This window comes from Trachurus japonicus, chromosome 9 (genome assembly GCF_045865225.1).
Source record: "Trachurus japonicus isolate A0001 chromosome 9, Traja_1.0".
Lineage (NCBI taxonomy): Eukaryota > Metazoa > Chordata > Actinopteri > Carangiformes > Carangidae > Trachurus > Trachurus japonicus.
Window position 1 is genome coordinate 7,582,589 of NC_140915.1, and position 16,678 is coordinate 7,599,266.

The following is a 16,678-nucleotide window of genomic DNA, read 5'->3' on the forward strand; positions in this document are numbered from 1 at the left end:
AGAGGGCTGAGACCTTAAAGAGGATCTGATAAGAGACAGACTGGTGCTAGGCGTGTGTGATGAGGCTGTGCGCCGTCGCCTGCTCAGAGAGAAAAAGCTCACACTCGCATCAGCCATAGAAATATGCCGGGCGGCAGAACTGACGGATATGAGTTTGAAAGCAATGACACACGACAGACCTCCGGAGACAGTGCATGCAGCAGACAGCCGTCGGCCGTGGGCTGCACCCAGGCAGACCCGCCACGACAGGTTTCAGAATCAGCCGCCTGGCGCGAGCAAAGGCGCAACATGCAGGTTTTGTGGCAACATACACAGGCGTGGACGTGAACTTTGCCCCGCATATGGCAAGAACTGTCGCTATTGTGGAACAGCAAACCACTTCGCAAAAATGTGCATGAAGAAGGGCCAAACCACTAGACAGTTCAACACAGCAGACACCGAATACCCGGAGGATATGAGCCCGTCTGACACAGAAGCACACATATATACTGCACAGAGCATTGGGGCAGTTCAGGGATGTGGTAAGAAATGGTTTGTCAACATTAAGATAAATGGGGGATCCCAGAGATGCCAGTTAGATTCAGGGGCGACATGTGACGTTATGAGCATAACCGATATGAGGAGACTGGCACCCCAGGCAACATCTGGCCGCTCTCAGTTTGTGTGTGTGTGTGTGTGTATGTGTGTCCGTGCCTTCATGTATGTATCTATGTTGGGCCACCCCAAACAGTACACATGGGCTTCAATGAGGATACCGTGGGTTTTTCATTCTTTAACAGAAGGGCACCAAGGGTGACAGTTTTTGAACTCTTTTTATACAAAGTGCAGCCAAACACCAGAGAGAGGAACAGCAGACCGCTCCTCTGACGGTTCTGCAGCGCTGTCCTCGTTTTTAAAAAAAATCAACTGTCAGGTATGCAAAAGCACATGGTGACCAAGTGGCAACCCTCCGTGACGTCACCCATTGGTTTGTGAAGGGCCGTTTTAGAAGCCAGGAGTTTGGCTTACAGGGTGCCGCCATCTTTGATTTTTGGAGCCAGAAGAAACCATATTTGGACAAGAGGGCGGGGCTAGGGCGGGTCGGACCCGTGTCTCCGAGGCTGCTAATTTACCCAGCAACACCGGCTAACTGACCGCTCTGCCCGACCTGCTTCTTTCTTTCTTTCTTTAACCTTTATTTAGATCTAAACCCTCATTTCCAATGACGTCGAGAGCACATCAAATCAAAACAACAATCACATAACAGTTGCATTAATTATAATACAAATCAAGCAGCAGTTACATGAAGTATAATCGCGCATTATCAACAATTTTAGGATTATTTTTGAAGCAGTTACATTCAGAAGTGTGCATATTTATGACCATATTTTTAAACTGGCCCGGGGTAACAAATGAGTTCATTTTCAGAGATCGTTGAAAAGAGTTCCAGGTATGAGCAGCAGAAAAACTGAACCTCTAACCTCTATTATGCGCTTTCTGTAAGTCAATGGAAAGTTAGATTTATTCCTATAAAAATATCAACTAACTGCAAGGTTGTCAATATGGTATTTGTAAGTACGTTTTTGATCCAACCAGATGCCTACATATTTATTCAGTGACTCTTTGTATGTTATGTCCAGATAAAGTAGTAATACAGAAGTTGGTGTTTATGGCTTTTGAGAAGATCATATACTTGGTTTTGTCCGCATTGAGAATTAGTTTGAGATTGAAGAGAGAATACTGGAGTTTGTTGAAGGCTTGCTGGAGGGTTTCAGTGGCAGAGTGTGGGGTATCGGAGACACAATAGAGAATTGTATGGGGTGAAATTACTGCCAAAACCCCACAAACCCGCAAAGCATGTTTTACTCACGCCCAACAATTCACAAACAAACTCAGTGTGTTTTGCAAATACAAAACATCATTCACAAACTAATGCATTTTGTTTCACAAATAAGAAATGCACCTATCGAATAAATACACCATGCTTCAGAAACAAAAAACATATTTCTTCAAGTAAAAGAAAAAAAATCCTTCAAGTATAAAAACACAATTCTACAACTACAACTACAATTCTACAACTATGGAACTGTCACGTGACTTTTGGCAGTAATATTCCACCCTCCACGCTGATCCACACACTTGCACTCACAGCCAGACCTGTAACTCGCACTCCACAACAACAGGTGGTGCTGCTGAGTCAATAGGCCTATGTCACGGCGCAGTTGATAGCCGGAAGTGCAGTGCAACCCAAACAGATGACAGATCTCCCAAAAGTGGGGTCCAGACGATGTGGTGCCACTTGAAAACGAACAATAAATAGTTATAATAATTGTTATGAATTAATATAGGTAGAGTGTGGCGTTTTGTTCATGCAGATTGTAAACACCGGCAACTTTATGTTGTAACAGACATGAGAGCCGTTGTGGTGGGCTGGGCTCCTGCTAGCACTAGCACTAGCCTCAGCCTCCTCGCACTAGTCCTCACAGTTGAACAAGGCGTGAAACTGACTGCTGATTAATCTGATTCTCCCCCAGCTGCTCCAGGGAAAGCAGCCGGGTGTAGCACTGGGTTTTAGCCTCTTCCACCCACTTTGGAGCCGGGTAGGCCTACTACTACACCGGCGTCCGGCGAGAGGAGGCTGCCTTAGTTTATTCCGTAACCAGGGTGACTATCGGAGGTGGGTGTACACTGCTCGGCGATTTTGGAACGTTAAAAATCCCTGGTAGTCACCCTGGTTATATAAGTAAGCGCGCACTCCTCTCCCACACTCCAACACACACAGGTAACTTCATGTGATTACACACACACACACACACGCATGCACGCACGCACGCACGCACACACACACACACACGCACGCACAGGTAACCTAATGTGGTTACAGCTCCTCCATATCAGTGCTTATAGAAAGATGATCATGTGTCTGTCGTGGGTTTGATTCCCATGTTGACAGAGATGTCAAAACCGGCCGTAGCTCTCGTGGCCCTCTCAAAATTTCCCAGAGGAAATTTTCTAGTTTACATAGGCCTATTATGGCTCTCACACTTATTTCACCTGACTGACCGTTGAACAACAATTATGGCCATTTTATTTCTAAATCACATGACACATGTTGTAGTGGTGGGGATGAATCACTTTGAAGTTTAGACCTTGGACTCATCTCTTCATTTAAGAGTCAACCACTTCTGAAAAGCATCAATACACTCTTCTGATCTTCAATCACCTTTGAACATATGAGCTCTCCTACTCCCTTTTTATTTTTTTATTATCCTACAGGTATCGGGACAATAACTGCAAACAGCTCAGGATCAAAATGGAGTGACAGCGTAGTAACAAATTCAGCTCCAAATGAAATGCGACCTTAACATAAAATTCGATCAGAAGCAATTATTGGACATCAAAAAGTGATTATTGATCATTCACAGGTGAGTGTCCAGACTCAATTTTTGGAACGTTCTTTGTTATTTATTTTCACACAATTATTGTTTGATACAATATAGGTTTCAAGAGAATGTGAAGGAGTGATGCAAAAAAAAAGCTTGTGCCATTCTCCAGACTACTGTACGTATTGTAGGATATGATTACAGTGTTGTAGGCATTTTACCATAAAAAAAACGTTTTACACATAATAAAAAATGATGACAATGCATTTCAAGAACCCAATAATTACTCATTGTGAGAAGCATTTGCTCACATATTAAAGCCGTCTCTATAATTCAGCACAGACATTAACAGACTAAGCATACCGGTGACATAGTTTGAAGTTAAATTTCTTGTAAGATAAGAATATTGGTGACCCAGTTTTATATTGGCAGAAAGATAACGTAAAAAATCTATAGGCTAAGCAAAAATGTACATATTCTGGAGAATGAGAGGTGTGGGAATTGGGGGGGGGGGGGGACCATTATCCAGCAAGAGAGAGCTTTCTGGATTGAGTGTGCGAAAAGAAAACTAATTTGACATATTTAGTATCCCCCCATTTTAGATTCCACTTCAGAGTTAAATATTAACAGGACAAGAAAATGTTACCAGAGTTCGAGTTCAATATGATGAAGTGTTAGATGTATTTCATAGAGAATAAGCTTAAGGAGCACAAGGGTAGAATGGTGACACACTGACACTAAATTTATTTTGGCATTAAAAATAAATCCTAAACTAAAACGTAAACGATTGCATTGAGTCACTTTTATTTAAAGACAAAAAGGTTGACACAGTGCTGTAACACTATTCACTGCTTGTTAAAAGACTTTACCTGAACATTTAATCATATAGACTTGTGTCTGAGTGTGTAAATAACAGTTTTATATTTGACAGAATCTAAACTCTATTCTCTCCTCCCTCCAGGTGAATTAGTCCTGATTTCCTCAGAGCTCACAATGGCAGTTGCAGCACCAGGTGAGTCAGTGAAGCATCATGTTAATTCATACTCGTAGCTGGATGGAAAATAATATGATCATTCAGTGGTTCCACTGATCAGGGATCTGATATCTGTAACTACTTTAACAGGTACAACATTTCTGTATATTTATTTGTGTTACATCTCTGGAGCACATTTATTCTCACAGCGGACAGAGACTACATGATATAATTCTATAAGAATAGAATCAAAGAGGCCCTACTGATTAAATACATACTGTACATATTCTAGAAATAGATTGGTTTACAATCTTTACAACATCTGGATGAAGTGAAATAAATTGGCCTCAGGTATGTTGACATTTATCTTTTTTGGGCCACCTAATTAGGCTAACTCATGAATAAACTGTGTTGGATACTCAGTAGTGATGTGCAGTGCCTTTGCCGTTATCACAGATACCGATACTCTGTACAAAAGCCTCATGTTCTGAGAAGGAAAATAATTATCATTTTAAATAAGACATCAGGCTACTCTGTCTTTATTATTTCAAACCAAAGAAGAATACATTTAGTTGAATTCAAAAGTTTCAACCCCGATCTTTATATAGTTATTTAAAGCATTAATTATTATTTTCTTAATAATCATATTTATTTTTATCAGTCCAAGAACATTAACACACAAACTGAATCCTGGACAGACATGAATCACTTCCACAGTCAGTGACAGTCATCTAGGAGCTTGATTCTCTCTCTTCCAAGCCTTTGCAGCACCTCTCTTCTCCATTTCATGTCATGTGATCACATCTCCGGTGTTTGACAGGGCTTGTGGTGTCACCACAGTATGTCTTTCCATACACATTGTTAACTGCATTCTGGTTTTCAAAACTGCAGAAGTTTAACACACAACTTTAAGTCAGCCACAGTTTATATGACAATCTTAGGCAGAAGTAGTTCCTATTTAGACTAAATCTCAGTGATAATGTTTTACTTTCTACTGTGTTCTTGTTGATAAAAGACACATTTTCCTCAATTTAAGATGTTGAGAAAAGACCTCGCAACAGAATCTTGTAATAAAAAGATTGTAAGGAATAATCTGTTAATCCTGATAATGTGTTTGACATGTTTACATATCCTTACAGATGAAGATGAACCTCTGAAACGCAGCAGCAGCTTTGAATTTATACCACCGGACAGTGAGTCAAACTGAATTGAATCACAGTGTTGTTTATAATAGTATGATGATCATCTTTCTGGATTTTAGCAGCTGGACTGTAAAAGGACACTGTTTAGAGATGTTTTAATGATTAAATATTCAAAGTGAATCTAATTTTAAGATTACACAAGATTAAAGCTGCAAGCAGCCATAATCGGGATGTTGTGCTCCCAAAAACCTGCATTACTTGAATTTGCATCTGAATTAAAGTGAACCACAGCAAAAGCTATGAACTATCGGAATCTAATTTATTTTAGTTTCATATACCAAGAAGTATATCAGACTAAAGTAAACTGATAATAGTTCAATCCCAGACAACTTGTGGAACCCTAAAAATCTTTGTACAGAACACAGTGCTGAAGTCCACATGGAGATTTGATGTTGCATTTCATAGAAACTAGCCAAGCAATGTCACCGAATCTTCACACATTTTTCTACCTCATAAGGAACTCGCACTTTTCCTTGTATAAATGAAATTGTTTTTCTCTTCAGTGTCTGAGCTGAGGGTTGTTCTTCTGGGGAACAGCTGGTCTGAGAGGAGTTCAGTGGGGAACTTCATACTGAGAGAGACCAAGTTCACTACTGAGGAAGAACCAGACTGTTGTCAGAGAGTCAGTGGAAGATGGAGGGATAAACAAATAGTCCTCATCAACACTCCAGATCTGCTGCATCCAAACATCTCTGATGACAAACTGACAGAGTTTATAAAGGACTGTGTGAGTCTCTCTGATCCTGGACCTCATGTGTTCCTGCTGGTTCTACAGCCTCAAGACTTCACTGAGGAACAAAGACTGAGGCTCTGCAGAGTTCTTCAACGCTTCAGTGATCGATCATTTGATCATTCACTGATACTGATATCAACACCCAGAGAGGAGAGTTCAGGTGGAAACTACATGAACTATCCACCATTAAAAGACATGATCAAAATCTGTAGATACAGATACTTGAAGCAGGAGAACCTTGAACTTCCACAGCTGTTAACAAGAATGGCTCGAATTGTAAAGAAAAACAATGGATATGTGAGCTGTGATGTTTTTGTAGAAGCATCTTCAGGTTCAACATGTGATCAGGAAAACCTGAAACAAGAGGAAGGAACCAGTTTGAACTTGGCTCCTACAAAAACTGTTGGTAAGTTGCCATGATTTTAAGGACTCTTATGGGCTTCCCTATTTATTATATTTATTTTTATCTTAGTTTATTTATTACTGAGAGCGATGTCTTTATAATTGTTTTATTTTAAAATAGAGCTTGTTTTTTTTGCATTTCACTGCACTGTTTTTTAACCTTGGTTTTAGCTTTGCATGTGACCAATAAACTTATCTATCTATCTATCTATCTATCTATCTATCTATCTATCTATCTATCTATCTATCTATCTATCTATCTATCTATCTATCTATCTATCTATCTATCTATCTATCTATCTATCTATCTATCTATCTATCTATCTATCTATCTATCTATCTAAGTGCAGGACAATCACTCAGTAAATTACAGCTTTAATTATTAATCACTGAAAACAGAATCACATTGTTTTACTCTTGTATTTCTGTGTCATTGACAGAGGTGAAAACTCCCAGTGAATGTTCGAGAACCCAACCATGTAAGTGTATAACATGCCATTATTATCCAGGTAAACACAGTAGCAATATGTTATATGTAACAAAAAAAATTGGTTTATAGTATGTTCATCTGTAGAACCAGTCAGAAAAGTGAATGGTCATTTAGGATATGGGTAAGGATACTGACTGAAAAGTGTCCATAAAGTGTCCATAAAGTGTCCAAAACAAACTGAAAAAATGTACAGGTTTGTATATCTAAAAGTGGAGGGCAAATTATGTTGCTACAATGAGAGGCAGTCACTCATTAGTAGGTACTTCTTTATTCAAGTGATAATTAATTACAGTTAGTATGTTGAGTTAAGAAGTAAACATGTTACTTGGATTCTCAAAATAATGTTTTTAATGTTTGTTTTCATAATTGCGTAGCAGGTGAACTGAGGATTGTGATGATTGGTAAAAGTGAGGACAAAAAGAAAACACTCTTCAGATCTATCACTGGCAGAAAAGACTTTCAACCTTCAAAATTCAACCTACGAAAGCGATGTGAGGCTGCCAGAAGAGAGTGGAGAGGAAAACCAGTAACAGTGGTGAAAACTCCAGACATGTTCAGTCTTTCTGTGGAAGCATTGAGAGAAGAGGTGAAGAACTGTGTGTCTCTTTGTTCTCCTGGACCAAATGTTCTACTGCTGATGGTGAAGCCTTCTGAGTTCACCAAAGACAGAAAAACACTGAACTTCATCCTGAGTTTATTTGGTCAAGATGCTTTTAAACACTCAATGGTCGTCATAACACACAAGGAGACTAAAATCAGTGTCCCTGTTCAACAACTGCTTTTAGACTGTGGAGGAAGACAACACAATATGTTTGAAAATGACCATAATCAGCTGATGGAGAAGATTGAGAACATTATGCAAACAAACAGAAGAACCTTCCTCACCTTCACTGCAGAGTCTGACCCCATGAACCCAGCTCTAAACCTGGTTCTGTGTGGGAGGAGAGGAGCAGGGAAGACTTCAGCAGCTGAGGCCATTTTAGGTCAGACAGAGCTTCATTCAGTCTCCAACTCATCAGAGTGTGTTAAACATCAGGGAGAGGTGTGTGGACGTCAGGTTTCCCTGGTGGAGCTTCCTGCCTTGTATGGAAAACCTCAGGAGGAAGTGATGGAGGAATCACTCAGGTGCATCTCCCTCTGTGGTCCTGAGGGCGTCCATGGCTTCATCCTGGTCCTACCTGTGGGTCCCCTCACTGATGAAGACAAAGGAGAGTTAGAAACCATCCAGAACACATTCAGCTGTAGAGTCAATGACTTCACCATGATCCTGTTCACTGTGGAGTCAGATCCTACAGTTCCAGCTGTTGTTAACTTTGTCAGAGATAACAGAGACATCCAGGAGCTCTGTCAGAGCTGTGGAGGAAGATCTGTCGTTGTCAACATCAAGGACAAACAGCAGATCCCTGAGTTGTTGGACACTGTGGACAAGATGAGTGTTGAAGGATCCAGATGCTTCACTAAGGACATGTTCACCAGGGCTCAGATGGAGAGGGTTACAAGACTCGATGCTAAACTCCAGGCAGTGAAACAGAAAAGTGGGATAGAAGATGAAGATCATGATCAGAGCACAGAGGCTCTCAGGATGGTTCTGGTTGGTCGGACTGGCACTGGGAAGAGCTCGACTGGAAACACCATTTTAGGCAAAAAGCATTTTAATTCTAAATGCAGCCCAAAGTCAGTCACCAAGTTTTGTGAAAAAGCAGTTGGAGAGATAAATGGACGGCCTGTTGTTGTAGTCGACACCCCCGGCTTGTTTGACACAACTCTGTCCGATGAAAACGTTCAAGAGGAGCTGGTGAAATGCATCAACATGTTGGCTCCTGGACCTCATGTCTTCTTACTGGTGATGGAAACTGGTCGCATTACAGAGCAGGAAACAAAATCTGTGGAGCTGATCAAACAGGTCTTTGGGAAGAAGTCAACTGATTTCATAATCATCATATTCACAGGAGGAGACCAATTCCAAGATCAGTCATTTCAGGAATACATAAATGAGTGTGACGACTTTGTCAAAAAACTAATTCGTGACTGTGGAGGCAGATACCATTTGTTCAAAAATAAATATCCAGACAACCGTCAACAAGTCACTGAACTGCTGATCATGGTTGAGACAATGATAAAGAAAAATGGCAGCAAATACTACACAAATGAACTGCTCCAAGAAGCTGAGGCAGCCATAGAAAATGAGTTTAAGAGGATCTTAAAGGAAAAAGAAGAAGAAATGCAGCAAGAGAAGGATGAACTTAAAAGAAAGCATGAGGAACAAATGCAACAAATGGAAACAAAAATGTCAGAACAGAAGGCAAAGATGGAAAAGGAGAGAAGAGAGAGGGAGAAAGAACTTGAGGAAAAAGAAGAAAACATCAAAAAGGAGTATGAGAAAAGAAAAATAGAAGAAGAAAAGAGAAAGGATGAGGAAAAGAAGTGGAGAGAGGAAGGGGAGACTAAAGCAAAGGAGTGGGAACAGAAACGTCAACAATTGGAGGAAAAGATAATAGCCAAATCAGAGTCAAAGGAGAAAACTGATGCAGAGCTGGAAAAGAGCAGAGAAGAGATGAGAAAACAACGAGATGATTGGGAGAATCAGCGAAAACAATGGTGGGCCGAGCAAGATAAACAGAGAGAAAAGGAGAAAGAAAAACTTCAAAAACTCCAAGAGGAGTATGAGAAGGCAAAGGAGGAAGAAAATAACAAAAGAATAGAAGAGGACAAGAAAAGAAAAGAACAGGAAGAGATGCAGCAAAAACAGTTAAGGGAACACACCAGAGAGATTGGGAATATTAAAAACAAATATGAATCGGAGGCCAGAAAGAAAGCAGAAGAATTCAATGAGTTCAAAAATAAATATGAAAATGAGTTTGCTAGTATGATGACGAAATTAAAAGAAAACAGAGACTTGTTGATTGAACAGTTGATGAAAGATGAAAGTTTCAAGAAACAGTTTGAGGAAAAGAAGCAAAAGCAAGAACAAGAAATGAGAGAGTTGGAAAATAAAGTTTCAACTCAAAACGAAGAAGATCAGAACAAAGCAACTGATGATCTAAAGACAAAACATGAGGAAGAAATCAACAACTTGATGAAGGAACATGTGAGAAAAGAGGATGTGAGGAAAGAGGATGTGAGGAAAGAGAAGAACTGTAACATTTTATGAGATGCGACAACACCAGAGGTTCCTCCCTTTTGATTCTAGTATCAAAATAAAAAGGTTAAATTAAATGTTTTATTTACACATTTTCCCCCATCAATAATATCCACTCATGGTTCTAACTACAATGTCTCACATTCTCATATTGTTCTGGTCAGCCAGTGTCCAAAAGTTCAGCTAATGAGAAATAATGTAGTTACAGTAGTTTGCTTTAAATGAGTTTACATGAGCTGTAATTTTGCTTAGGGCTGAACAGTTTTATATTTTATTGTCACACACAGAGTTAAAGGAGGCTTTGATGTTGATAATGGTTACTATTATACTTCAGAATATTGTGTTTCTTTTTATTCATACTCTACATTTTTATTTTTTACTTGGAAGGAGGGATTCTTTTTAGTCATTTTTTTTGCTATTATATAACTGAATAATGTTTTAATTAGTCAAGTGAAGAGCATTCTGCAGGTGACTTCTGACAGTGTGAGGAAGAAGTTGGAAGAACCCTCACATAACGGCCTTGTCATTGTCATCGTCTCCCATTTGTCATCAAGAAGTTCTTTTAGGCACTGGTATTGCAATACATCTTTCAGCAGCCCCACAGTTTCCTTACCTCCCAACTTTTCATCCAAAGACACCTCTAAAATCTGTCCTCCACTCAGCTGTGGTGGTGTTTGTCGATCTAAAGCTACAAAAAAAAAAGAGAAAACCATCACCTGAAGATGAGCCTGAGCCAGCCTGGCTTACACACCTTCCTCTGCAGCCAGGTTCTCAACCTCCTAAAACTTCCATCACTACAACAGTGTGGATCTCCTCAGTCACACTGAAACAGTTTTCAGTGATGAGATGGTGCTGTCAGCAGCAGAATATACCAAGAAGCTTTCCCCAAACACTGGAAAAATAAAGCTGATGTCAGTAACAGAAGTTCATGGGAATAAAGGTCAAGAGGTGAAACCTTTGTATAAATCAATGTTGTAGGTCATTTAAATTTGTATGTATTGGTTAAATATTACTAACAAAAACATTGTTTCAGTTTCTTATATTTTTTCAGACAGCTACTTAGGTTAATGAATTGCAAAACAAAAGAGTGTGAATATTGGTTTAAGCATAGTGATGTCAATTTTTTACTTTTAGATAGATTTTTACATTATGACTTTTACTTGTTCAGAATCACTCAACTTTATGTATATAAAAAGCCACCTTGACCATATCATGAGACCAGAACTGACGCTGTAATGCTTTTTGTACATTTTGTCATTAGGTAACAACACTAGCGCAATTTTTTTTTGCAGGATGTCTACTAATTTCTACATGGTTGTGTTGGTAAAAAGACCATACAGTTTTCATGTTCACCACTGGGTGTCAGTGTTTCTAAGAATAACCTATGAATGAGTATGAATAATAATAATAATAATAATAATAATAATAATAATAATATAAACTTTATTATCCCCGCAGGGAAATTTGTCATGGACAGTCACACATAACAGATAAAAAACCAGTACATTCGACATTCCTCGCACAGTTGAGAAACTATTATTATTATTATTGTGAATGTGTTGATGAAATGAAGTGGTATGTCAATTATTTTAATCCCAGAAAAAGGGTACACAACTGATTAGGCTACTGACTTTATTGACTTTCTCTTGCTATTGTTATCAGAACTCAAGAAGCCTTTTAATGAGAGGTGAAATGTATTAAATCAAGAAGTCCAGTTGCCTTCAGTTCAGCACTTAAAGATTAAATACTTATTTCAGACCAAATGTAGGCATATTGCTGGGTGAGTTAGACTTGTGTTTTATGTTGTTTCTCATTTCTACTACTGTGTTTGGCTACTTTATCATTAACATTATTGTTGTTTTTTTTTAATTATAAATACTTCATACAACTTATGATATTGTAACATGAACAGATGCTTCTCTGGGACTTCATGTCTCATTGTTTTTTGCATACCTTGAGATCTCAACTTTTAAAAAGAATAAAGTTAACCTGGTTAAATTGGTTAGACTGGTTTCTGTTGCTTAGACCCTTTGCTCATTGTTCAGTGTTTAGTTTAGGCGCTCCTTCCTGCATGTCTAGACCACTGTAAGCGTGTCACGAGGAGGGATGCTTTAACACATAGCCTATATTCACACATACACACGAAAGTAAATTGGTTTCATTTGTTTCACTGTGATCTGACAGCTAAAAAAAAAAAAAAAAAACAGATTTATGGAAATTCTCTGAGGTAAAATAGCCTATCTTTTATTTGGCACAGATTCATCCTCTCCTTCTCTCCTCCGTTGCGTCCCCGACACTCCGGCCAACTCGTGGATGAATGAACAGATGGACTAAAAGCCCGTCCACTCTACAAACTGAGAAATTACCTATGGTTTTCATCACTATTGTAATACAATGAAAAAAGGTAAATTCAAGTTAAATCCTTGTTCAATTAGGCCAAAGACAAGAGAAAATCAAGAAGCTAAGCTAAAAAGTCTATACATAATGTAGATAGATGTAGGCCATCTCTGAAAATGTCTGTCTGCATTTCTACAGCAGTTAAACAAGAAAGAAGCAAAAGAACGCTACATTATGGTGTTTTTGTGGTTGTGTTAATGTCTGACTATTAGGTATAGTGTGAATCGTGGGTCTCTCTGGTAAATAACACACACGGAGGCAAGGCTGCTCTAACCCTTCACTGTGGATCTGTTTGGCTCGGATTAAATTTCTGTGATTGTGGAGCAAAATAATCTGGTATCTAGTTTACTGTACTAATATATCATTGGAGTGAACAAGAGAAGAGATTTTTTTTTTTAACTTCAATCTTTATTTAAATTCATCATCAATGACATGAACAAGAGAAGAGATGCAAGTCAATCCTAGAGTGTAAACGTCATTGTGGGCGTGGCCGCTTTGATTGACAGGTGACTGCCGCGACAGTTTGAAAGCCGTTACCTGTCCGCTTGGTGACTCTTTAGCTGAACATGGCTGTAGTGTTGCTGCTGAGCTCGTTGTTGTCGGTGTCTTTTGGAGGATTTCAGACAGTTTGGCTCGTTGCTGTTCTCCAGTTTTGTTGGTGAGTGAAATTATAGTATCATTTTATTACTTTGACACTTCTAACGTATCAATGTGTGAGCTCATTTACATCTGCTAGATAGCTTAACATTAGCTCGTTAACTAGCTAAGCCTGTGAGTATGGCTAACGATGGTAACGGGAGAGTTTGCATTGCTCGCCATATTAATTTAAGCGGCAAACAGTAACACCGCGGTCTCTGCTCCCCCAGCTCCACCTCTTACTCAGGTTGATGACCATTTTCACTCAGGATGTAATGATGTGAACAGTGAATGGTCTGTGTCTCTGCTACATGTTGATGGGTTTATGGTCTATTCAAGGCAATGGACCGCAGGAAGCAAACATCCAGAATGAAAGTGAGTGGAGTGGAGCTCAGGCTGTGTTCATCTACAGTAGTGGGCTAACTGAGTCTGGTGAGTCTTATTTACTTCTCTGTGTTTTTTTGCATGCATTTTTAATTATGTTCTTTCATCCTTTTGGTGGGCAATTTCTGTCTCTTATTGCTTACCTGCAGCAGTTTCTTCATCATCATCATCATAACATCACTCTTGTAGTTGTTTTTTTGTCTTATTGCTTTCTATGCTTTAGGTTTTTTTTGTTTTGTTTTTTTGTCACTTTGTATTGCTTTGTACCTTTACTGTTTTTTATGCTTTTCCTCATATTTAAGTGGTGTCTGTAGCTACACTGAGCTGCATTGTCTCTTGGTTTGCAGCAGATGGAGCTCTAACATAATGAAATAAGCTCCACACATTACTGCTTGTAGTTCTTGTTATGTTTTGTTTGTTTGTGTACACTTTTTCTATTAATGTTTTATCTGAAGAAGAATTAAGTTATTGTGATACACACGGGTTATAACTAAAACCAACTTCGGTTTAATATAAGACATAGATAGATAGATAGATAGATAGATAGATAGATAGATAGATAGATAGATAGATAGATAGATAGATAAGTTTATCAAGGTGATCAAATTACAATCTATATGACACATGTTCCGTCTGTCGGTGCCTTACAGATGTAAGCTAAAGCATCTTAATGTTTTATGCATAATCAAAAGTCATTAGGCCTATAGTCCGGAAATCGTCATTTAACGGAAATCTTTGTTTATGAAAATATTTAGATCAACAGTGACAATTTTGTGAAGGGGGAATGAAAAAATATTAATAGACTATTTGCCACAGTTGGTTCTTCTTTTATTTCATTTCATTACACCCTTCTCAGGTAGGTAGGTGTGGAATTTCACTTTCAGCATGGGCGTGGACTGATGGCGCAACAACACATAAAGCTGCGGGAAAGAAACATGAACAATAACTTCATAACATAAAGAGTAAAGATGAAGTACATCAACCTTGTAACTGAATGAACGGACAACGTGATTATTTCAAAGCAGGTGAATGCAAACCGACCTCAAGAAGGGATTATTGATCAACCACAGGTGAGCATTTAGATTCAATTTGAGGACGTTACTTCACGGACTGATCAGAAAACGGGTCTGTGTCAGTTTTTAGTACTTTACCAAGAGTATTTTAGCTGTATTTTATGTAGACATACTTTGCTGCAGTGATAACGTGGTAAGTTGCAAGAGAACGTCATTTGTCAGGTGTGTGAATCAAAATGCAGGTTGGGTGTGGTCCTAAGGCATACCTCAAAACTTTACATCGGTGCTTTGTTTCTTGTCAATACAGGCAGGTGTGAATAATTAGGCTACTTTTACTGCAGGCTGATTATTATGGACATTTAATGGACTGGTGGTAGTTGTGCTGAAATAGAGGGCTTTGTATTTAAGGAGAATCCAAGGGAAAGTTTTTAAAGCAGATATCATCGGCACGGCCGTTTCGGCTAATGCTGTGTTCAAGGCAGGCTTTTGAAACCGTAAGTTACAGCTTCAAGTCACAACTACGACTTGGTAGCGTTCCAGGTAACCCGTAGCTCGTGTTTTTACCGTCCTGTTGTCTGTGAAAGTTCCCTATAACGGCCACTCGTAACTTCCGACCCGTGAACTCGTACCAGATCGAACTGGTATGACTTCACAGGAAGGAAAAACACAAAGTACGAGTTTCCTTGAACGCACCATGAGTTTGCAGCCCCCGCCCTTGTCAGGCATCAATTGGTCCTCGTGCTACGTCACCACATTCACGCGCATCCCTTGGCTGCACACACAGCCCTTCATGCCGTTCTCTCCCCTCATTGGATAACACTTGTATCCCACAAGGAAAATTTTCTCCTCGGGTTACAGCAGAGCAGAGTGACGGAGAGACTCGTGTTTAGGCTGAAATACTTCATGTAAGTGATTGCTGACGGAAAATAGGACTATTTAGGACTTATATTAACAAAAACATTCCACTGATATCTGCTTTAACTGAAGAATTGTCAAAGTGGTTTCTCTGCAACCTTGTAATGGTTAGGTTTTAATGATTTTATCTCTGATCAGATCAGTAGCACATGAGTCTTATTCCCACACAAAAGATTCCAGTTAAAAACAGGAGGAAGAGCACCGACATACCTAGTAGAATGGGCTTCATGCACAGCTCCATTACTTCCTGAACTTTAGCCAGCTCCTTTATTTCCTGTCTTACATTACTGGACAAACTGATTAATCCAGGTTTGTCTGACGGTCAGACATACCTGAATTAATCAGTTTATTTAAAACATTTTGAGGCTCAGAGGTTACCACGGCAACTTGAGGTGGTTGCCAATGACGATAGGGGCCCCCCAGGCTGAGGCAGACAGAAACGTGGAGAAAAAGAGTGATTTTCTGCCTCTGTACTGGTCTTGCATTTAGGCTTACTGTGACAAAACGGTAGCTACTATCAGAATAAACCCAGACCGAGAGCGTCACAAAGCACTTCCTGAACGCTTTGATTTCATAGCTGTAGGGGCCAGTGCCCGGTGCACTTGCCCCGTGGCCCTAATTCCCCCCATCTAGCGGTGCGGTTGCATATCTGAAAGTGTTCTTGATGTTGCATTCACGTGAAATTGGGCAGACGTCAGACAGACAACAGCTCCGGTGAGTTTCCGTGGTAACCTATGGTCACGCTGCCACTGAACGTAAAAAAATGGCGATGCAACATGGCATCCGAGGTTCGGTGCGTCGCCCACTTATGTATTTGTAACGGCTTGTAACGACTCATTCTAAGGTACGAGAAAGCTTTCATTTGTATGCAGGTGTGATTCCACTTCAGTGAAATACGGATTTATGAAAACAATATTTGATTTTTGCTAATATAAAGCCAAATAAGTTACACACTAGTTTTTGAAATGGATGGTTGTATACAAATTTTACTGCAAAAGAGAAAGACACAAACCACAGATTAAACGAACATGG

At 39.4% G+C, this 16,678-nt stretch overlaps 1 protein-coding gene across 1 annotated transcript; it reads left to right on the top strand.

Annotated features, from left to right (window-relative positions):
- The first annotated feature begins 388 nt into the window (after nucleotides 1-388).
- On the top strand, nucleotides 389-10,313 carry LOC146980873 (uncharacterized). The gene is made up of 5 exons (XM_085788038.1): nucleotides 389-521; nucleotides 4,324-4,374; nucleotides 5,475-5,528; nucleotides 6,041-6,610; nucleotides 7,540-10,313. Exons 1-5 carry the CDS (start codon nucleotides 389-391, stop codon nucleotides 10,311-10,313), a joined length of 3,582 nt encoding a protein of 1,193 aa, XP_085644164.1.
- Nucleotides 10,314-16,678: the final 6,365 nt, after the last annotated feature.